Raw genomic sequence first — 24,547 nt, 5'->3', positions numbered from 1 at the left:
AGAGACCCAGAGACCGGAGAGTCGTACAGGAGTCTTTCAGGCCATGCAGCTTTGTATCCACCATTTGTTCAGCAAACAGAGCTCTGCCATCAAACGGGAGGTACCTGCAGGGAGGTCTGTGCCTTGCTGGACAACCCAGAGAGCAGAAGCCATGATGCCCTTCTCATGGACACCATGACGTGACTGCATCTGAGGCTGCCTGCAGGGTTGCCCTGGCAGCCGCTGTACCCTCCTCCTCCAGCGCTTTGAACTCCTTCCTGTCGCGCTCCTGGAGGGAGTCCTCGAACTTAGGCAGGAAGCCCCACAGATTGAACTCATACCAGCCCAGGAGAGTCTGGTGGTTAACCACCCATAACTGGAAGCTCGAGGATGAATAAATTCTTCTTCCAAATGAGTCCAGCCTCCTTGAATCTTTATTTTTCGGGGTAGGGGCTGGTTGGCCCTGCCGTTCCCTGTGGTTGACCAACTCGACCACCAGGGAGTTAAGAGGAGGGTGGGTGTACAAGTATTCATGCCCCTTGATGGGTACAAAATACTTGCATCCCATTCTCTTAGAGATGGGGGCCAATGAGGCTGGGGTTGCCACAGGACATTTCAAATTTTCGCCACCCCTTCATGGAGAGGCAAGGCCACCCTGCCCGGTACCGAGGACCGTACATTAAACAGGGAGTCTGAGGACTCCTCCATCTCCTCTGCTTGGAGGTGGAGGCTTGAACTCTTTTTAAGGGTTCTTGGTGGGCCCTAAAGTCCTCCTGCAGGACGGAGGGAGGAGGGGCCGTAATCCCCTCACCCGGAGAGGGTGAGGAGGCCGGCGCAGTACTTTGTGCGTCCACCGGAACCAGAGGGTTCACCACCTGGTCAGTCTCCGGGCACAGTGCCAAGGATGTACGTCCCACTGACTCCTTCCTCAGAAGTCTGGAGAGGGAGGCCAATGGTCTGTTTGGCCTGGCCCATCGGTGGACGACTACGAAGGGAAGCCGGGCTGACATACGACCTGCCACTGTCCCTGGACCAGGAAGAGCGGCGGCAATGCCGACCATGGGACCATCCGACGAAGTGGGTATTCACCCACAAAAGCTCATGCTGCAAAACGTCTGTTAGTCTATAAGGTGCCACAAGATTCTTTGCTGCTTTTACAGATCCAGACTAACACAGCTACCCCTCTGATACTTGAGACCATGGGACCGCGATCCTGATGTGGAGGACCGGTACCATCAGTAACAGCTGCTCCGCAATCGGCTCCGGCAGGTGGACCTGCGACAGCGAGATGCCAGCAATCCATGCCTGAGGTTGTGGAGGCAGTGCCATGGCAGAGTCCTGGAGCAAGACGACAAACGGGAATGATGTTGATGTTCATGCCATGACTGGCTGCGATAGCCTCTCCAAGATGAGGACCTTTGGCGTCGTCTGCCTCGGTCCCATCAGTGTTCGGTCTTCGAGGTGGAGCGGTGCCGAGAGTCTCGGTCAGACGGAACCCAACCAGACAGCCTGGTGGGCATCAAGAGCGACCCACATGGACTTTGGCCTGAACGGTCGCTGGGTGGCAAATGGTTTCGGAAATGTTCCCTCGACCAAGACCGGTACTGAGCCAGGGGTGACTGTGGAGATCCCAGTGGCGGCTTACCTCCGGAGCGCAGGGCCAACATCGGTGGTGCTCCTGGTACCGGCATGGACATAATATCCCGGGCCGCCTGCAAGGGCTCTGGACATCTGGGGAGGCTTGCTCCGAATGTGCCGGGCTACTCCGCTCAACTTGAGTCAAAGGCCTAGAGGCCGGTGTGGATCAAGGACTGCCCAACATGGGTCTAGCCTCTGTCCCGGGTTTGCCACGGTGAAGAAGGCCTCTTCCTAGCCTTCTTGGCATGCCCCGTGGACGGGGAGTGGTGCCAACTAGTTGATGGTGCCAAAGGGTCACCGCGCACTGACACCAACGTGCCCAGTACCAACTCGGAGCAGCGCACTGGAGCTGGGGTCAGCACCAACTCCATCGGAATATCCCAGAGCCTAATGTCCCTTTCTCTCTTGGTCCAAGGCTTAAATTACTTGCAAATCTTGCAGCGATCGCTGAGATGGGTTTCCACCAAACAGCGTAAACAGTCCACATGCGGATCACTCACTGGCATAGATCGCCTACAAGTGTCACACGACTTAAAACCCCGAGGCACGGAGCATTCCCCAGCCCAGGCGCTCTAGCTAAACTAAACTAACTACAGGTACCATACACTAAACAAACAAGCAGTTTTGGGGACGAGCTACAGCAAAGCTGGAGCAGAGCAGTTCCGAAGCATCTTCACTGGCAGCAAGAAGGAACTGAGGGTGGGGGGAGCACACAGCGCCCCATATACCATGCCATGGAGGCACCACTCCAGGGGTTGCTAAGGTGCTCCCTTACAGGTACTGCTAGGCAAAAAACTTCCGGCACCGGTGCACGTGGCGAGCACGCACACCTATTGAGGAATACATGCATGAGAAGAAAAGGGGGTTACTTTAGGCTAACAGACACTAAAGTGGACCTCCCGTGCCCTAAGGTAGACACTGGGAGTCAAGTGAAGGTTGCAATTCAGTGGCAGCCACAATTTGCGGGGGGGAGGTGACTCAAAATATGACCTAGCAAACCTATGGGGATTCTATATAGCCATCAACCATAGCTTTCCCAAAGCAACTCAAAATCAGAGCTACAGGGTTAGAAGGAACCACAAAGGTAATCTAGTCTAACCCCTTGCCAAGATACAGGATTTGTTGCATCTACACCATCCAAGACAAATGATTATCAAGCCTCCTTTTGAAAACCTGCAGTGAAGGAGCTTCCACGACTTCCCTAGGCAGTCTGTTCCATTGTTCTTAGAAAAAACTTCCTAAGATTTAATCTAAAACTGCTATATTGTAGTTTGAACTCATTGCCCCTTGTCCTACCCTCTGTGGCAGGAGAGAACAATTTTTCTCTATCTTTTTTGGCAGCCTTTCAAGTATTTGAAGACCGCTATCATGTCGCCCCTTAATCTCTTTTCCAAACTAAACATACCCAGTTCCTTCAGCCTTTGCTCATTTGGCTTGCATTCCTCCCCTTTGATCATCTTGTCATTCATCTCTGGATCCTTTCCAGTTTCTCTACAACCTTTCTATACAGCGGTGACCAAAACTGGACACAGCATTCCAGCTGAGACCTAACCAGAATCGAGTAGAGTGGAACTATCACCTTCCCTCACTTGCATATTATGCCTCTGTTAATGCAACCCAAAACTACATTTTATTTTTTTTTTGGCAACAGCATTGCAGACTCATGTTGAGGCTGTGTTCCACCACAACTTCCAGATCCTTCTCAGCAGTGCTCCTGCCAAGCCAGTTATCCCCTATTCTGTGCTTGTGCATTTGGGTTTCCCTCCCTAAGTGTAGCACCTTACATTTGTCTTTGTTAGGGTGACCAGACAGTAAGTGTGAAAAACCGGAACGGGGGTGGGGGGAAGAGCCTATATTAGAAAAAGACCCAAAAATTGGGACTGTCTCTATAAAAAAAAATCAGGACATCTGGTCACCCTAGTCTTTGTTGAATTTCATTTTGTTGTCTTCAGCCCAGTTCTCCAATTTATCAAGATCCCTTTGAATTGTAGCTCATTGTAGGAATGCTAGCTATAGCCCTGTCCTTCTCTGAACTGCAGGCCACCCTTTCCTATATGCTCAAGATGTAACCCATGAAACATGGGACCATTCCCACCTTTCCTCTTCAAAGGGGCCTATTTCCCCAAAGCAGCTGCCGCAAAAAAGCCCCAAACCGGCTGGCAATCAAGACTACACCCTCCCTATGCCCTTTCTCCAGGCCCAGCTTTTGTCACTGTGACAAGTGAGAAAACAGTTACTGAAGAGGGCCTGCAGTTACCTCTCATACTGTCCTCAGAGCAGCAGAAAAGTCACCAGAGAGGGCAAGTTGGAGAACAGATGGTAGAGAAAACTGGTTCCCAAAAATACACCTAGACACAACTGACTTGGTTTCATGTCATAGTGAAAACTCCTCACAAATAACACTGAGGATGCAAAAAAAACCCAGGATGCCCTTAGAGATGGGCAGCAAGCCAGTGAACAAGACAGGAGTGATACAGTCCTACTTCCTGATGCAAGAGAGTGATCCAGCAGCTTTCTGGACTTCCTGGCAGCTCTTAAACACCAAAAGGCAACTAAACCCAGTAACTCCTCTACCACTAGCACAAGAGGAAAACCGGTCTGTAAAAACAAAGGCTTGTAAGGCTGGAGCTACCAAACACATGGATTGCCTTTCCATGGTAGATCTGACCATCCACATAATACTGAAGGGCACTTGTCCACATTTTCTTACTTTTGTGGAAAGTAATGAAGCAGGACTGGAAATCTTACTCTGCTGTGTTTTCACTCCACAAGTAGCAGGTTAAGCTGTGGGGTTAGAGTGCAACCAGGTGAAACAGGCTGCTTTGGCAATGTGCGTTGAAGCAAAATTTAAAAAAAGTTTTATTTGAAGGAGAACTGCAACAACAGACTTTCACACACTATGAAGAGTAGCAGGTTCACAACTCTAATCCAACATGTGTATCTGTCTGCCCCCAGTGTTACCATCTCCCACCATTTTATTGTACATCTTGCAATGCCTGGTGTGGACCCGAGTGCTCCTTGAAGGCTCAGAAACCAGAAACCAAAGACAAAGAACCCCAAAGTTATTTTTTATACATTCACAATTTCTAAACCAATCTCATGATTTTTTTCCCCCAACTCATGATTTTTAAGGCCTGAGTTGGCAATACAGTCCTACTACAAATAAAATCACACACCTTTTGTAGGAGTGGGGACAGGGATGGGACAAGACGATGACTCGTTGTATTTAACATAGGAATTGCTAGACTGGATCAGACCCATGGTCTATCTAGTCCAATATCATGTCTCTAACACTGGCCAGTACCAGATATTCCGCAGGAAGGTGCAAGAAACCATGAAGTAAACAGAAAGGTGATAGCCCTCCCACAGGAAAATTTTCCTACTAACTTCCCATAGTTAGAGGTTGATTAAAGCTAAAGCGCTGCCGCGAATGACAAGCCCTAAAATCCCAAAGCACAATGGACTGTATCCTCTAGCAGACTTCCTATATGGCCCTGAGCAAGTCATTCAGACCAGAGCTACACTAAAAAGTTAGGTATACCAAGCATGGCACTCCGGGGTGTGAAAAATCCACAACCCTGAGTGACGTAGTTAAGCCAATCTAACCCCTGGTGTAGACAGTGCTATGTTGATCTAGCTACTAATGGGGAGGTGAATTAACTATGATGGGAGAATCCCTCCCATCACTGTAATGAGTCACTGAAGTGCTACAGCAGCCAAGCTGCAGTGTTTCTAGTGAAGACATAGCCTCAATCTCTCCGTGTCGCACTTCCATATCTGTAAAATGGGAATAACAGAACTTCCCAACCTCACAGAGGTGTTTCAAGGATAAATACGTTAGAACAGATTCTGAGGTGCTAAGAATTCGGGGGAGGGGGGGCGCAGCAGGACATAAAATAGATACTATTTCTCTAAAGCAGTGGTCACCAACTGGTTGATCGCCATCTCCAGTGGCGCAGTGTGGCTGCCGTTAAAGCAGACTCCCTGCCTACCCCGGCCCCACACCACTCCCAGAAGCGGCCAGCATAGCCTCGGGGGCAGGGGTCTCCCTCTGCGCGCTGCCCCTCTCTGCAAGCACTGCCCTGCAGCTCTCCTGGCTAACAGGAGCTGCGGGGGCAGTGCTTGCAGAGAGGGGCAGCACATGGACCCATGTGCCACCCACCTCTCCCCAGGGTCCACCAGGGAATGATGGCCCCTTCCAGGAGCCGTGTAGGGCCAGGGTAGGCAGGGAGCCTGCCTTAGCCTCACTGCACCCGCTGCCGACTGGGGGCCACCGGAGGTAAGTGCTGCCCGGCGAGAGGCCGCACCCCAACCCCTACCCCTGAGCCCTCTCCCAGAGCCAGCACCCTAGACCCCCTCCTGCACCCCAACACTCTGGCCCAGCCTAGAGCCCCCTCCTGCACCCAATCTCCCTCCCAGTGCCTGCACCCCCCCAACACACACACACCCCAATCCCCTGTCCCAGCCCGATGCCACCTGCTGCACCCAAACTCTCTCAGAGCTTGCACCCGTCACCCCCTTCTACATCCCAACCCCCTGCCCCAGGCTCAGCCCAGAGCCCCCTCCCACACTGCGAACCTCTCAGCCCCAGCCCAGGCTGCGCTCCCTCCCAAACCCCAACCAGGTGAAAGGGAGGGGGGGGGTGGAGTGAGCAGGACAGGGCTTTGAGGAAGGGGCAGGGCAGATCCGGGGTTGCCCTTAGATTCAAAAAAAGTGATCTTGGGCATAAAAAGGTTGGAGAGCACTGTTCTAAAGAGACAACTAACATCACTGCAGCAATAACCTCCAATGCCACTTGATATAGTCACATCTAGGCTACCAGAGCAAACAAGCTGATCACTGCTTGATGCACCCTTTTTAAAAAAAATGAATAAAGTGAGAAATTACAGAGCCTCCAAATCCACATGGCAAACTGTGCCAAAACACAGTTCTGCGCACTGCTGTCAAGGTTATACCCAGACCAACCCAACCCACACAATAGGTGACAAAGATCCATCCCTCTACCTTACTAGAAGATGTCAGCCAGTTAAAGACACAGAGTAATCAATAAAGGAACTCTAAGAAATGTCTAGGTTTTATGATCCAGAAGTTAGAGGCAGAGCAGATACCCACATTAAAAAAAAAAAAAATCCAGGTCAAGCACTGACTGGAAAATGGAAAGTATAGTTCACAAAAATGTGTTGAAAAAAAAATCCCACCCACCCACCCCTTTTTTTTCCCCCAACCAAAAGTTGTCACAGACACTCTTTGGTTTTTAAAAAACTGGACTCTTTTTGGCTACTTTTCAGAAAAAAAACCTCTGAATGAAATGAAACTTCTCATTTAGAAAATGTTCACTTTTTTTTTTAAATAGAAAAATAACGTAACATTTTCAACTAGCTCTTTCCAGAATGGCTTCTTCCCATTCAGTCTTTATGAAAAGAAAGGACAAGGAGAACGAGAGCTGAAGTGTACTAGCACATAGGTTACCGGTTTGTGATTGAACGAAAACCCTGGATACCAGAAACTGGTGATTTCCACCCTGACCCTCCTGTAGACCCCTTTCTCTAGAGCAGTGGTTACCAAACTTGGTTCACGGCTTGTTCAGGATAAGCCTCTGGCGGGCCGCGAGATGCTTTGTTTACCTAAGTGCCTGCAGGTACGGTCGCTCGAAGCTCCCAGTGGCCGCAGTTCGCCATTCCCGGCCAATGAGAGCTGCAAGAAGTGGCACGGGCCGGGCCACTGCTTCCTGCACTCCTATTGGCCGGGAACTGCGACCCGCGGCCACTGGGAGCTGGGAGTGGCTGTACCTGCGGATGCTCAGGTAAACAAAGCATCCTGCAGCCTGCCCAGGGCTTACCCTGAACAAGCCGTGAACCAAGTTTGGGAACCTCTGCTCTAGAGAGGCAGAAAAGAAAAAAAATGCACACACAAAAATACATTTAAGACAGAAAAGCACAAGAACATTGATTAAAATGTTCTACTGCTTTATTAGAGAGCTTAATGATGTCCGAATTATAGCAAAGCTCAATTGTGTAACCAAGGAGCCTAGATTTCATCCTTGATAAAGACATGGATTTCTGTCTCTCAGGAGAAGTCTGTAGTTCACTAACAAAGATGACCTTTATAGGATATGCTTCAAGGCCACAATTAGCTGGAGAAAACACTGTACTTACTTGGCAATATGAGCTTTTGTACCCTGTGCTAATTTTCTAGCACAATCCTCACCAAGCCCATTGCAGCATTCTACCAACAACCAAAAAACAAACAAACAAGGAAAAAACAAAACCCGCTGTCTCCAAAATCACTCTCAACAATTCAATCCAGTTTTAATTAAGATGATAAAGTTAACTGACCTACTATCTATATCCCACAATGACCAAACCAATAAAAGGTAGTGAATTATAACCCACAAATATATCCTGATTTCATATCCATGAAGAAGCATTCACAGCTAGAATTTTAAGCATTAGCCACTTTTATATCATTCAAATGATACCTTATAAGATATCTCACTGGTAAAAATAGTGACACTCATCAATACAGAATGGCTTTTCTTAGACTAACATCTACACAGAAAGATTTGAAAAGGCTACAATTACTCTGACAATGTTTCTACAGCTAGAAGGAATTTGGGGGTTGAAATAAATGGTTTCCTTCTCCCTCTTTGCCCTCTCAAAAATCAGCTTTATATATTTGAATCAGAAAGTTGATCAAAGAATGCGCTTGAATTCACATCTTTAGAAACATATTGTACATCTCTGATGACTCCACTACACCCATACCCCAACAGAACGCTGTCCTCAAGAGCCCAAAAATCTTACCGCGTTATATCTGAATTCGTGTTATATCGGGTCGCATTATACTGGGGTAGAGGTGTACTTCTCATTAACTCCCATCAGTCATAAATGAAGGAGGGAAAATTCAAAGCCATATTTCACCATTGGAAACTAATGTAAACAGGGCGCAGGAGTTTTAACCATGCCATCGGACCCTGATCAGAGCACAGTAAGTAACTAATAGAGGAGGGAAGGCATTGGATCGAGGACTGCACATCATGTTTATCCAGAGCAGAGCAACAAAAATGTTGAGGTTTAGAAAATACAACCTACGGGGAAAGGTTGAAAGAATTGGGCATGTTTAATCTAGAGAAAAGAAGGCTGAGGAGGGACAGTCTTCAAATATATAAAAGAGGACAGCAATGCATTCCTCTCCACATCCATCAAGGATAGGGCACAAAGTAATCAGCTTAGTTTGTAGCAAGGGAAATTTTAATTAAAATTTTAGGAGAGACCTGTTAACTATTCCTATAGCAAAAAGAATGAGGAGTACTTGTGGCACTTTAGAGACTAACAAATTTATTTGAGCATAAGCTTTCGTAGGCTAAAACCCACTTCATTTATTCTTTTGCGTAGAGACTGTCCGGTTTGGCCAATGTACATGGCAGATGGCCATTGCTGGCACATGATGGCATACATCACATTGATAGATATGCAGGTGAACAAGCCTCTGATGGTGTGGCTGATGTGATTAGGTCCTATGATGGTGTCCCCTGAATAGGTATGTGGACAGAGCTAGCAACAAGCTTTGTTGCAAGGATAGGTTCCTGGCTTAGTGTTTTTGTTGTGTGGTTGCTGGTGAGTATTTGCTTAAGGTTGGGGGGCTGTCTGTAAGCGAGGACTGGCCTGTCTCCCAAGATCTGTGAGTGACGGATCATCCTTCAGGGTAGGTTGTAGATCCTTGATGATGCGCTGGAGAGGTTTTAGACTGTTCCAAAGCTTATCTAAAGGTTGTGGAATTCCAGTCAGTGGAGGTGTTTAAGAACAGATTAGACAAGCACCTATCAGGGATGGTCTAGTGTTACTTAATCTTGCCTCAGCATTAGATGACCTCTTAAGGTCCCTTCCAGCCCTAAATTTCTAGGATTCCATGCTGACCCAGTCCGAGATTAATCCTGCATTGGGAAACTTGTTTTCATTAAGTAGCCTTTCCTGTTGCATCTACACTGGGAAAATAAGAAGTTTTTCAGGGGCAGTAGCCATGGTGTAAGAGGCAATATAGACAGGGCTCAAGTTCTTACATACTTTATCATCTGACCCAGGTGGAAAATTATTTCCATGTGCAACTGGATAGCTCAGCAGCCCCCTAAGATGCACAAGACCACTGGGTACAGAGGAGGGGGATCACCACATTGCTTTCTACTATAAAGGTACATCCTCTCCTGTTATTTTAAATGACAAGTGGCTACTAAAGCAAACTTCCAGCAGGTGGAGGAAGGAGAGATTAAAGCCAGCCTTCCTGTTTCTACTGCTCTTGACTCAGTAAATGTTGTAAGACTCCATGCTAATAATCAAAACAAATCACTAAAACCCCATTAAAGCAAAGGGGTAGCTATATCCAGTACAAAAACCCCTCACATAGACAGGCCTGTATAGTGGTGTTATACCAGTGAAACTCAGATGACTTCAAGTTACTTTGAAGTTCAGATGGAGTAAATGAAATCAGTCAAGCCCTGTATTAGCACTTGACAAGGATGGAGACTGAGATTAAATACAAAGAAATCTACATGTCTAAAGTTAGAAGCTTTTAGACACTAGTCTGTCAGGAAACTAAGCACACAATAAAGATAGCCAAATGATGCTGAACCATTCAAGTGTTCTGAGAAAAATTGACACATTCTTTAAGGATAAGTGCATTTAGTAAAACTTAAAACAATAAACCAGGAGGTTTTATTTAAAATTATTTACACTACCAGTTAACTGGGAACTTCCCCCACTAGACGTATCTAGGGGGGGAAAATGCACAAAATTCAGGTGAGAGGTTCACTTTTTTTTTTTTAAATGAGCAAGAGCAATCCAAATGGAGAACGATAAAATTCTCGTATAATCCTCCACACAGGCTGCTATGAAATAACTTTTGTTTAATTATTACGCATTGGATGGGCAAACACTATATCCCAATGGACACAGAGCAGCTGTTACTATAACTGAAAGACACTCATCTCCCATTCCTGGAACCCTGAAATTCTATCAACAATGCCTGTAAAATGACTCATCTTGCTCAGTTTTCAACTAGCTTTCATATATGGAACTATTTTTAGAGAAGTTTAGTTTGTCATACTCCACTTCAAAGTTTTATACTTTGCTTATTTCAACTGTATTTGTAACTGACCTGAAATAACTGAACAGCAGGTATCTCTGTAGCATACCCTGCATAGTGCATTCACCCTTCTCAAGTTTATTCTCCTATCAGCATTTCACTGCAGTTACACACTTTTACCATATTTACCTAACAGGAATGGTAAACAAACTCACTTTTGGGGCTTATAGTTGCCTTTGAAGGGGTTCCTTTAGCAGATATTCATGTTACAAATACAGAATCTGCATTAACAATGAGGAGTCCTTATGGCACCTTTGAGACTAACAAATTTATTTGGGCATAAGCTTTCCTGGGCTAAACCCACTTCATCAGATGCATGGAGTGAAAAATACAGTAGGCAGGTATATATATTACAGCACATGAAAAGATGGGAGTTGCCTTACCAAATGGAGGGGGGTCAGTGCTAATGAGGCCAATTCAATCAAGGTGGACATGTCCTATTCCCAACAGTTGATAAGGTTTGAGTATCAACAGAGGGGAAATTATTTTTTATAGTGACCCAGTCACTCCCAGTCTTTATTCAGGCCTAATTTGATAGTGTCAAGTTTACAAATTAATTCCAGTTCTGCAGTTTCTCGTTGAAATCTGTTTTTGAAGTTTTTTGTTAAAGAATGGCCACTTTTAAGTCTGCTATTGAGTATCCAGGGAGACTGAAGTGCTCTCCTACTTGTTTTTGAATGTTACAATTCTTGATGTCTGATTTGTGTCCATTTATTCTTTTGCGTAGAGACTGTATGGTTTGCCCGATGTACATGGCAGAGGGGCATTGCTGGCACATGATGGCATATATCATATTGGTAGATGTGCAGGTGAACGAGCCTGTGATGGCGTGACTGATGTGTCCCTTGAATAGATATGCGGACAGTTGTCAACAGGGTTTGTTGCAGGGATTGCTTCCTGGGTTAGTGTTTTTGGTGTGTGGTGTGTAGTTGCTGGTGAGTATTTGCTTCAGGTTGGGGGCTGTCTGTAAGTGAGGACTGGCCTGTCTCCCAAGGTCTGAGAGAGTGAGGGATCATCCTTCAGGATAGGTTGTAGATCTCTGACGATGCGCTGGAGAGGTTTTATTTCAGGGCTGTAGGTTACAGCTAGTTGTGTTCTGTTACTTTCTGTGTTGGGCCTGTCCTGTAGTAGGTGACTTCTGGGTACCCTTCTTGCTCTGTCAATCTGTTTCTTCACTTCCTCAGGTGGATACTGTAGTTTTAAGAACACTTGATAGAAATCCTGTAGGTGTTTGTCTGTCTGAGGGAATCTGCATTGGTGATTGTGCAGGATAGGAAGACCTGTTTCTTTTTTGTATTATTTTTATTTATTTTTTTTACTAACCCAGAATATTTAGCATTTACCCTGTCCCACCAGGTGAAGGAGGAACATATCTGTATTTATAACATTTTCTATAGAACACTTTTCTGGTTTCTTTAGGCTAAACAGTTCCAGAAGTTGACAGACACAAGAACAGGATCACACCACTAAAAATAGCAATATTGGGCCAAGTTTTCTGCTGATGTAAACTGACACACATGCATTGCCTTGGTCAGTTTATGCCAGCAGAGAATTTTACACACCATCATGTTACCCTACACTCGGTAAGAGGCTTTGGACAAACATCTAGCCACTTTTAGAGCACGCTGGGCAAGCTTCCCTTACTCTATAAAACTTAGTCCACTAAAATAGCCATCCAGCAATACTAAGGACACCTTTTAGCAGTAAAAGGCTACTCTTCACTGCCTGCATCAAGAAGCACTTGACTTATGAAGGGCAAGATTACCACTTTGCTTCCAAGAGACCAGTAGGTGAGTTCAACCCGCAATGAAATTTGTGCCACAGGCGATTCCACGTTTGTCATCTGCGCAGACTTTCACAAAGGATTTCTGCTCCATACACCTTTACTTTTGAAGAAGTTTCAAGACTCCAGCAAAGACATCCAGCTCTTCACTCTAGTAGTTGTCATTTTCAAAGAAAGATTAAGCTACAGTTTACACTGGTTAATAAATAATGACGTAATGGTCAAAACTACAGTTTGACTCACAGGACAACCTAAAATGTGAGGCTCAGCACACCTGAGCCTGTTTTGTGCTTACAAGAAAGCAACAGAGAGTATTTAGTTTCCAAGCATTTTGACATACCAGATATATAGTTGTACCAGCGTCACAGTGGCTGCTGTACAACTGCTCACACTTGTAAAGGACTGCACACTAAGCCAAAAGGAATTTATTCCATGAAATGATATTTTAAAAAGTCTCTGGGATGAAATTATTCCCACCGCTGGCACAAAGTTTTTCAGGCCATAAGACACAGTAATTAAGAAGAACCAATTAAGAAAAAGGGATTTTTATTCAAGTCTTTACAGGTCTTTGGATTGGAAGGCCAAATTTTATATTAAAAATTACATACAAGTTTAGACCCAGAAGAGCTTTCTTCACTGTTGTATATTATTTATATTACAATAGCCGCTGGAAACCCCAAAGTGAACACAGAGCCTGCCACTGTGCTATACTCACCCATAGTATGAGAGTCCCTAACCCAAAGAACTTACAGCCTTAACACAAATGACAGAGAAAAGAGTAAAGAAAAACAGAGGCAAAGAGAGGTGAAATTACTTGCCTAGCATCACAACAGCCTATTCATGGCAGGGCAGGGAATTAAACCCAGGCTCCCTGAGCCACAATTCAGTATTTTAACCACTGCACCATGCTACCGCTCATCATAGCCATAAACTCTGCCACAATCTGGCTTTTGTCCTATTTTATAGAGGGAGAGAATACATGTAGTGGTATAAATTCTTTACACACAATGGTTTGGGATGGATGCTTTACTCACAATGGGCACAGCTATAACTAATTTATATGGTCAACCCAAGCCACAGCCAATAAAACCTTTCTGCTACTTCTCTCTATATTCTGTAATGCCTCATGTTACAGAAAAAAATATTTTAGGAATTTTTGTTTAAATATATTAGGGCTAATTTTCATATACTTTTGACTGTAAAGCCTTATGCCTTAAATATCGTAAGTTCAAATATACAGGGCTAAGAAAAATGACCTGAGATCACTTTTCCATGCTTGATTTTAGAGCCTATTTCCAGGGCGATAAGTGAATTTAGGACCTCAGTGGGAAGCAAGCAGTCTCCTCTCCCCAATGGTACATAGCTCCAATTTCTAACCCTGCAGGGCTTAGGTGCTAATACTACAAAGCAATAAAATAATAATAGTGATAAAGTGAAAACATTTCTCTGGCAGGTTGATTTTAAAAACTGGTGGCTGTTCGAAGCTTCTCAGGGTCTTGGAACATTAAACCAGGTATCAAGAAGCAAAGATCAGGAGCAGGCAACGGGTGAGGTAATCAAAGGTGCATAATAAGCACATTTACTTCTGTGGCTCTACAAGGTATCCATATATGCAGCATGCGTGTTCCTATACTTTAATGTTGGATAACTGCATCAAGTTAAGTAAAACAGAGATTCCTAAACTGTATTACACCACTGTAAGAGAACATGAGATTTAATATCAAAATGAATAACCATTCAAGATACCTAGTGTCTCCTCCCTCACTTTCCTGGTTGCACTAATTAAGTGCTACCAGTGTTTGCAAGGAATTCAAGTGTTTCCCTTGACCACAATGCATATTCTAAGACAATTTTATAAAGGAAGAAAAGACAGCAAGCTAGATAGAAATGGTGTTTATTACCACCAGCCCAAAATTGTTATTTAGTCTCAAATTCTCGATTACTGCCAAACAGATGTGTGAATGAGCAAAAACGACTGGATGACACATTTGGGAACATGTGCTGTATCAGGCATAAGACCACTGCGGCTTGAACAGAGCCTTTTCTATAAAAACAAGTTACTCACATACAGTATGTGCATGTGAGAGAAAGAGAGACCAAGTTCAAACTTTAGTGAAGCAAAGGGCTACCCAATGACAGGCTTAGCTGCAACCCGATACTCCTACTACCAAAAGCGCAAGGACAACTGAATTTCTCAGACCGCACATATAGGAGAATTAGCAATCTTAACCCCTTAACTACTCTGCAGACTTTAAAAATAAGCTAAATTTGAGGGATTTGAAAGTCTGCTGTCTTTCAGTCAGTCATACCATTTGGGAGGAAAGAAAACAAAACTGACTTTAACAAACAAACAAAAAAAACACACACACAAATACAGTTTACATTTCATTTTAAATCCTCCCTACAACTGAACTCAATGGGACAAAATCATCCCTGAAATTACACCAGGCTCACATTTGGCTGAGTAGCCTTGTTTCAAGGCAACTGTAACTTCATTCTTTTCCACAGTTATAAAGCTTTGTATAAAAGTGTCTAACATTATGATGTCTCAAGCAAATAGTCACAGCAAACACCTCACGACTGATTACAGAATACTGTAGTTGGCAGCCTCTTCCCACACCAGTCTCCTTACAACTTTAATAATATAGTATTTAGCTTCCTTTTTCTGATAAAGGCCTTGACATCATCTTTGCAATGCTTAAATGTCCTACTTTCAGAGAGGTATCAATGGCAGCCAGGGCTACTGGGGAGAACTGTAGATGTGCAGACAACTCAAGTAAACAAAAGAACTTGCTATCAGTGTTCAGAAATGAGAAGGAGCTCAGAGAAACAGCACTAAAAGTCTTAGCATACCAAAACTGAAGTGCACTCACTTTATAAAATAGTTTTATAATCCACAAAAAGGAGAGAGGGGGAGGGTTGATTGAAGTAAAGGTGTTCAGATTCATGTTTGGATTCTTTCCTCTCTAGGAATGCAAAGCTGTGTCTGCTATGTATTATATGATCCACAGTGTTTCTAAAAGCCAAATTAGAAAACATTTCTGACATCTGTATATAAAAATGGGCTTGTCAGAAAACAGGGTAAACTGTTTAACTTTACTATTTGATAAACAAGACAAGCTCTAAATTAGGGTGGAGACCACCAAATTAGCAACACAGACATCAGAATTGAAAGGTAAACTTTTACCAACACTTACAAGACCGATTACCTCAGATACAGTATTCCCTATGCTAAAATAGGAAATGTGAAAATAAACATAGCATCTAAGGTACCGCTGGTGCAATAACTAGACTAATACTGACCTTTTATTTTAATGGCAGCCGCTGTAGCTGTCTAGGAGAAAGTACAGCCTAGTGGCTAGTACACAGCACCAGGAATTCTATAGATTGTTCAATTTGTCACTGGCTGGCTAGTGGCATGAGAACAAATACATGAAAGACAGATGCCCAAATACTACGGTAATAGGGCCCACAAGTACAGACAGATAATCATTTCAACAGGGCTTCAATGACTAGTGACTCTAAATTTGTTAGACATAGCACACTACAGACTGCTTAGCGGTCTTATTTCAGTACCTTAATATTTCTATTTAGTTTATTCTGTGTATGTTCTCAACCCATGCTCATCATCACAGTATCTGAGTGCCTTCATTAAGCAATATGACTACATATCTGTCACAAGTTGTTTGTTCTCTCATCCTCTCCTCAGGAAGAGAAACACATGCAGTGGAGTATCATATTTTGGAGGTTTGTTTGGGTGGGTTTTTTTGGTTTTTTTTTAAATAAACCCTATACCCACAGGTGTGTGTATGTTAGAGAAGGCAGGTAAAAGAAGTGTGTCTTGTACTTGGGGAAGCAGGCATTGAGGGCTGTGATGGACGTTAGCAACTTGGGCAGTTCATTCCACAATCCCTTTTGTACTCTCCCCAGAGAAATTTCTGTCTCTTTTCTTTATAATCTCATCTTCTGACTAAACTGTAAACTCTTTGGTGCAGGGACTGTCTTTTACTCAGTAGCTGCACAGAGCCAGGCACAGATCTCCAGACACTAGACTTAACACAAAACAAGCCCCCACCCTTGCATAGCAGTTTGCCACACCATCATTTGTTGTTTCCGGCCAATGGGACCTGTGAGAATGGTGGTGGGGGTGAGGGCAGCATGCAGAGCCACTTCCCCCCGCTTCCCCACCCCCCCATCAGGGGTGTGCAGAGATGTGCCAGCAGCAGCCGGCTGCTTCCGGGAGCAGCGTGGGGCCACACCAGGCAGGCAGCCTGACTGAGCGCCCTGCTGCGCCACAGGACTTTTAGTGGCCTGGACTCAGAGATCGCAAGGGGGCAGAGGAGGCCAGACAGAAATGTTAGTCATGGTGGGATGGACAGAAATGTTAGATGGGCTGGATTTTCCCCTGGGCTAGTCACTTAATTTCTCCATACCTCAGTTCCTCACCTGCAAAATATGGATGATAATAGTAATACTACTACTTTTCTTCCCACCCTTTGTCCATCTTATCTGTTTAGCCTGGGAGTTCTCTGGGGCAGGGATATCTTGCTACATGCACAATACCTAGCAAAGCAGGGCCCAGATCTTGACTAAGGCTCCTATGTATCACCATAACAACATAAAGGAGTACAGGAATGCACCATGGTGGGCCAATGCCAAATGCTTTAATGTAACCAGAAGTCATATGAAAAAAAAATACGTGAATTTTAAAAAGGTCTAAATATTGGCCAAAGTTTTTATTTTATTTTACACAGTACAATGGCAATTGCTACACAACGTTTTTAGTTTTCAACAGAAGTAGCACTGCTATAGCCAAGTAAAGAGTGAACTGTGAGAAAAGGACATGTAATTAGTACAAAAGACTAAACATTATATTCGAATCTAAGCACAAAATTTGCCAGGTTTGCAGAATGCATGGACACAAAATGTTTCATCTTTAATTTTAGTTTCTGACCCTTTGACTTCAACGGCTCCAAGAAATCTTACCGAGAACGTTCAGGGAGAAAAGTGGTGTATATTATTTAATCTACCTCAAAAGGTACAAATGGCTAAACTGCTTCAAATTATTTCTAGTTGAAGTACTAATGAAGAGAGGATACAAGACATTAGCAAAGCTTTAATATTTAAGTGTGGGGTGGAGGAAGCTTGTAGTGGTGAATACTGTTCCACAAAGCTCTCACTTAAAGACATCCAGTTTCACTGTTGTGAAAAATCTCAAGAAGGGACAGGCAAGAAGTCCTTAAGTGGGGACAGAGTAAGGAATGGCCAGTACTACATTGCACAATTCAATTCCAGAGAATTCTATTGGCCAAGCAAGACCTCACACCCTCCTGCTAGTTCTGAAATCAAAGGCTAGGTGGGATAAAGGTGAAGAGGACATCTTTTTAAAAGAGAGATTACACTTTGGGGTTCCTCTTTCCCAGCTTCCCACAAGGTTTTGTTATAGACTGCAACTGAGCCAGAAGTACGGTAGCAGCGCCAAGAAGTTACACTATGCTGCCCACACTGCTTCCTGCAGCTAACCAAGAAACTAAAAACTTCTTTACATCGTTCATTCCACTGAATGAGAAATAGAAATGCTGACTTTGAAGCACATCCCAAACAAACTCCATGGCACTTGGGTTCTGTTTAACAACAGCCTCTTTGTCAATTTGTAAATAGTTGTATAATTCTTAGAACCCATCTGTAAGGATAAACAACATTCTCTGAAGAGCTGTTTAGTTTGAATTTTGAATAATGTGAAGTCCAGCAAGGTGTCTTCTCTTTTCACCACTTCCTTTTTTGTTTTGTTTTAAGTACGAGATGTCAGAATTACAAGACTACATCTTCAGTGCTATTTATTCTCGGTGCCCAACTTGAGAAACTTCGAAGAGGGAAGATCTTCAAAAAGTGCTGACCACCCACCTTCTGAAAATGAGCCCGCACCAAGGTTCTACAAGTTGGGCACCCAAAAATGAAGACATCCAAAACTGCTACTCATTTTAAAAACATTTAAATCAAGTTATTATGCTTAATATAAGACAAGTATCGGAGGGGTAGCCATGTTAGTCTGGATCTGTAAAAAGCAACAGAGTCCTGTGGCACCTTATAGACTAACAGAAGCACTGGAGCATAAGCTTTCGTGGGTGAATATGCCACATGCATCTGATGAAGTGGGTATTCACCCAAAAGCTTATGCTCCAATACTTCTGTAAGTCTATAAGGTGCCACAGGACTCATTGTTGCTAATATAAGTCAGTTACCAAGCTGCATTTGGCTGAAAGGTGCCGAGTTTTACATTTGCAAGATATTACTCTGATCAGAAGATGATGGGAAACTCTCAGTTAATCAAAGCAGCCAGGTGCCATTCCACGAATGGCCACCTTGTGACCATCACCTCAATAACTAGAATTTAGTATGCATTTCTGAAGCTAGACCCTGAAAGGCCCAGAATTACTGCCTTAAAAAAATTAGTGATTTTTATTTTAAATATGAACTGACTTTTAAGGAATCTGCATAACGGGTATTAAGCACCTGCACCATTTTTACTGGTGGGCCTACCTAGAACAAAATTCATTCTGCAGTAGTCAATTTTGAAAATGCCTCTTGATTCTTTTAATAAAGTACTTATGTTCATAGACAGAGGTGCCCCACAGATTAAAGAAGCCAGACATGTGGAGTGGGGCTAATGTTACCCCATTAACTCCTCAAAAATCCTGTTGGATTTGAGTTTTCAAAAGTGGTAGTCCTGCCTTACAAAACTGGAGAAGCCCGTATACTTATCTGCGTTGAACAGTAGGGGAGCGGAGAAGTAGAGATGACAACAAAAAATGAGGTGAGGATTGTTTCTTTCTTCTGTACGTTCTATTAAGTAGCAGCAGGGGTGCCCTAAGACTATTGCATTGCTTAAAATGCAAACAACTGACAAGCATGTCTTTGCTGCTCCACACCAGAATGGAGACCAGAGTGGATAGGAGGGTGGTGACAGCTAGGCTGTTGGCAATGCAGGAGCTCTGCTTTAATTGGCTGTTTGTGCTCAGTTGATGAGACAGTAAGAAAAATGTTACTACCTGGATAGGTTACTCAAAGACACAAAATTGGCATAAATTTCAGTATATAAATGCTTTTAGTTGGATGGCAGGGCTGGTGTAGACTGTCTCTCGCTGTTCTAGTGAAGCTGATTTTCATTAACCTTTATTAGCAAACAAAGCACACTCCAAAGAGACTGCATGAACAGAGATGCTCTAAAATTTTCATTGTTAAAAAAATACAAACTGCATAGTGCACTGAGAGTGGATGTTATAATGTCACTAATCTAATATATATTAGACACAAACACACCTTTAACATAAGCATTGTCACAGTCCTGCAGAGAAGAAAACTCTTGATCTTGAGGGTATAATTATCTAGATTTGATTTTTTTTAAATATCCCAGCCACCCGGTTCAAAAGTTGTGTGTTTTTAATGGCAATCATCATTAACCTTGGACCAGAAGCTTCATTGTGTTTAATTAGTAAGGTAATGAAGCCAATCTTATTCTCTTTCTCAAGCACAAGAGGATAAATACAAGACATTGAAAGAGCAGACTAGATTCATTGCTACATGGTGGTTCTTATTTTGGAATGAGTTTAAATCCTGCAATGTGTCAGAGAAATATGTATGTAGTGTGTTTTGCAAAATAAGCCATTTTCCACCTTCTATGTTATCTAAATTTCATAGATTAGAATACTATTTCTGAACATTTGGGCTGTAGAAAATTTGCAAACAAAAGGCTAAAAATGAACATAATGTTTTCATCAACAAATCTTCAATACTCCAAAAAAGCAGCACACAACAGATACTTTTAAAAAGAATAGCAGTCTGTGCTTGTTTTGTTAGCCAGCCAAGGTAGCACAGAAAATCCATCAACAATGGAGGTTGAGCTATTTTTAAAAAGCCCACCACTTTTCCACAGTCCTAAAATACACACACAAGATACCTCAAGCAACATACACCCTGTGAATCCCCACCAAAAAGCTGCAACTTTGTTCTCTTTTCTGACATAGCTGCCTTAGGAAAAGCTGGCAGACAAGGAGGGTCATAACTGCTCAACAAACACAAATACTAGATGAAATGTGGAAGAGACAATACATAAAAATAGATTTACAATGTTGCTGGTGCTCTAATTTGATGATCCACAGACCTTTCAAAATAAATATGATTATATACATTTTCTTTTTTAATTAAATTTTCAGAAAAAGTCTGTGGAGGTACGTCCTAGTAGTTGTACCTTTTTATAACAACATGATACACACAGGAAGCTTACAAGGTCAAATTTTTTAGGCAACTTTGTTTTTCTCCAGTTGATGTTTTTGCCATTATATGAAATTACAGGAGCAGATTTTAACAACAAAAAGGGGCCATCTCACTTGACAGCCACATGAGCTAAAAAGACCCAAGTAGTACACAGAAAGAAAATAAACTGGTTCCAAAAAATCCCTTTTATGCACATAATAGAATTTTCCAGCCAACAGAGCTGTTGTGATTATAATAAGCTGAATACCACTGTCCCAGCTATCCTGCTCCTTCCAAAATACTTGATCTTGCTCGGCATGGCTATGTAAATATAATCACTCATAACCCCCTTGTAAACACAAGGAAACAAAGCTGTATACAAGTGCCTTATCAATTAGCTACATGTCCTAGCTGGCTTGATTTCCACCACAAATTAATTTTTCTCTGTCCCTGCTCCCCCCACACCACCACCTTCAGTATGACTTTAAAATAATTAAGAGATGGCATTGTTTAAAATACAAAACCCAGGCAGTGGCACTGCATATTTAATGGGCACTCGGAACAAAGAACCATCACCAGCAGCAAGAACCTTGCGCCTGGTAGATTTCAGCTCGCGCGGTTCCTGGGAGCACATTCCACAACAAACCCAACCCGATCTCATCTCCTCTGCCCTCGAAGAAACGGGGCAGGATCGCCTCCCGGTTTCCAATGGGAAACCATTTAACCAACGCATGGGGAAATCTCTTCTTCTTCCCTGTCTCTCCAGATTTAAAATAAAAATATTCAAAGGAAGAGGAAACTGCATTCCCACCAGACGCACGCAGCAAGCAAAGGGCACAACTGCAGCACCATCCCCCACTTTAAAAACACAGCAGCCTCTCTTGTGATCCTTTATCCACAACCCCCACCCCACCCCTCTCCGTCCCCTCCCCATACACCAAAATACCCACCACACCACCCTCTCCCTGCTCGGTAATGGATACAACGTAACAAGTTACTACACACAGCCTTCTCCTACCAGAGCACCAGATGTGACTAAATAAAGATCAGCTTTGGATCCATTATGTTTGGGGGGTGAGGGGGTGGAAGGAGATAAAAAACAAAAAAGAAAATTGCCGTGTGCTAGTGGGAAATCACCCCTTTCCCTTACAAAATGATCCTCCTTGGAAACAGAGGGAAATACACCCATTTGGAGCTCAAGTAACTTCAAGTCTTTGTATTTTGTAACAAGCCAATGCTATAGCAGCAACGTCAGTGTATGTATCGATACACAAGCTTGTGTTTCTGTATGCGATCTGTAACCTAGATCATTGTTTTACCAATCCCCCAAAGGGCGAGCTCTCGTCCTCTCTCCACCCCTCATCAAAACAAGGAGGGAACCACACAACAAAGCAGCCCTGCAAAGCTAAGGCTCGCCACCCAGAAATGGCTCCAGATAAAAAGCCGCCCCTTTCCCTCTTGACAAAGGGAACACCCCGCTTTCACAACAGCTCAATAGATCTAGCAGAATGGGAATAATTCCATAACAAGCAGCACGCACCCCTGAAACATTTAACTACCCTCCAAAACCCACTATTACAATCACATGCGCTTGCCACCATGCCCCTTTCACCCCAAAAATCCAGCTCTTCAGGTTGAAGCAAATGAAATGCATCCCAACGCTTTGAGAGAGTCATTTAGTAGCAGGGCCTTCTGGTTTTGCCCCTTGGCACGTCCAATGTTTACATTAAGTTCCATCATGCCACACAATGTCCCTATAAAAATGCAAGCCCTGCAGATTTATGCTGAAGTTTGAAAAGGATCACGAAGGAAAATTTAAAAACAAAAAACACACAAACTCTCAAAGGTGGGTCCCTTTCGCTCCCCTCTTACAACTTTCTATTATGTCACCATGTCACAAATCAGCCCAAATGAATCATCTCATAAAAATAGCAAAAGCCTATGGGATCATAACATTTCATTAAGGGGGGTTGGGGGAGGAGAGACATGCTTCAACCGACTTTCAGCACCGTTTAACTCTGGCAAGCTAGTTAAAAACAGTCCCTTTCAAAGAACTAGAAGACACAAACCAAGAAGAATCTGTTACGAAAAGGCGAGCAGCGTTTCCCAAGGACTAGTAAAATCACACGAAATTAACACATTAATGGAGAGGAGAAAGGAGGGGGGGAAGGAAATCAAGCCAGTTACACAACATCCTTGCAAACCCCAGAGTAAAAAACCGGCACACCACACATGGCTCTCTACCTGAAAGACCAAACACTAACAACCAAACGGTTTCTCAACTTGATTCCCACACACACAACGCTAACATGCCATTTTGACGAAGTTTCTTATGAATCTGAGGCCGGGAACATTGTAATTCATTCACACACTCTTTAATTAAAGGGAACACAGAGCAGAAATATAACCCATTTGTATCATAACAAACAACCAAAATGTGAAGGTTTCTTTAAAAAAAAATCTTAATCTTATTTTTTTCCATTCGTTACAGTTTAGGGCTATTTTAAGGGGAAGGGTAGGTGGTTTCGAATAACTGCATAATTTAATCCTTTTTCAAGCGTTAATATAAAACGGTTCAATGGATATAGACATAAAATGTACTTACCTGCACAGAAAGTTCCACAAAGAAAGGCGAAAGTCAGCCACGAAGCAATCATATTCCTTTACTTTTTTTTTCCCCCCCTTGCGTATCCCCCTCTATCCCCAAGGGGGAAAAAAACGATCGGGAGAGTGAAGGGGGGGCGGAGGAAAACGAGAACCGCTACCAACAAACAAACGAAAAAAAAATAAGGCTCCTACAAAATCGACTTTAGTTCCTTCACAGTTGCAACAACGTCTCCAGTTCGAGGGGGGCCACACAATTGCAGCGCCAGGACAGCGAGATCGGCGGCCGTCCGACTCCCGGCTCCTCCTGCTCCGAGCTTTCCAAGAGTTTTCTTTGCCGGGGCTTTTGTGCAAGGAGAGAAGCGTGCAGCACACCAACAACTCGCTCGCTCCCACCCCACCCCACCCCAACCCCTGCTGCCTGCCCAGCCGCAGCAGGGACTAGGGACACACACACACGCGCGCACGCACCAACCAACAACAAACAAACCACACCACACACACACACACACACACACGCGCGCGCGCGATCCCACAGCCGGGCGGCCACCACCAAATGCAAAGCGGGCGGCGGCGGCAGCAAAACTTTGCAGCAACGTTACCAACCCAGCATCCAGGGAAGCTGCTGAGCAGCGGGAGGCACCAGCCCAGCGGCTGCCCCGGCGGCGGCTGAGAGGCGGCTGGGAGAGGAGGAGACGGCGGCGGCGGCGGCGAGGGAGCGGGCTCCGAGGCGGGCCGTGGCGCGCGGGGCTGGCTGGGCCGAGGGTCCGGCCCGAGGCATCGCTCGCGCTGGCGGGCGCGCGGGGAGCGGGCGGCGGCCGGCGCGGGGCAGAGCAGCGGCAGCGGCAGCGCCTGGCTCTGGAGGGGCCATGTACGGAGGAAAAAAAAAAAAAAAACCTGAACCGCGTCCAAAATGGCTGGGGGGTTGGGGGGGGGGGGAAGCCGAGCTGGAGCCGGCGGGGGGACCCGGATGTTGGATACAAAGGGAGGCTGGGCGGGAGGGGGAGAGAGAGAGGCTGAGAGGAAGCCCAGCAGCTGATTGGGGGGGAGGCGCTGTCCGTCAAGGCGCGGGGCGGGGGATCGGGAGGAGCGCGCGGGGTCCGGAGAGGCGCAGGGCAGCCCCCTCTGGCCTGTTCCCCTCTCCCCCCTCCC

The 24,547-nt window shown here is 44.5% G+C and overlaps 1 protein-coding gene across 2 annotated transcripts in view; it reads right to left on the bottom strand.

Annotated features, from left to right (window-relative positions):
- Positions 1-24,261, bottom strand: part of ACVR2B (activin A receptor type 2B) — a 156,020-nt gene extending 131,759 nt beyond the window's left edge. Inside the window, exon 1 of one of the 2 annotated variants that reach the window (XM_045002904.1) lies at positions 24,002-24,261. In XM_045002904.1, coding sequence (XP_044858839.1) covers positions 24,002-24,176 — 175 coding nt within the window. In that variant the 5' untranslated portion in view covers positions 24,177-24,261. Of the gene's footprint in view, positions 1-23,396; positions 23,772-24,001 lie in introns of those variants that run through there. The other variant, XM_045002905.1, reaches the window with a different exon arrangement.
- Between the last annotated feature and the right edge of the window lie 286 nt (positions 24,262-24,547).

Source organism: Mauremys mutica, chromosome 2 (assembly GCF_020497125.1).
Source record: "Mauremys mutica isolate MM-2020 ecotype Southern chromosome 2, ASM2049712v1, whole genome shotgun sequence".
Classification (NCBI taxonomy): domain Eukaryota; kingdom Metazoa; phylum Chordata; order Testudines; family Geoemydidae; genus Mauremys; species Mauremys mutica.
This window is presented reverse-complemented; position numbering and strand designations above follow the sequence as displayed.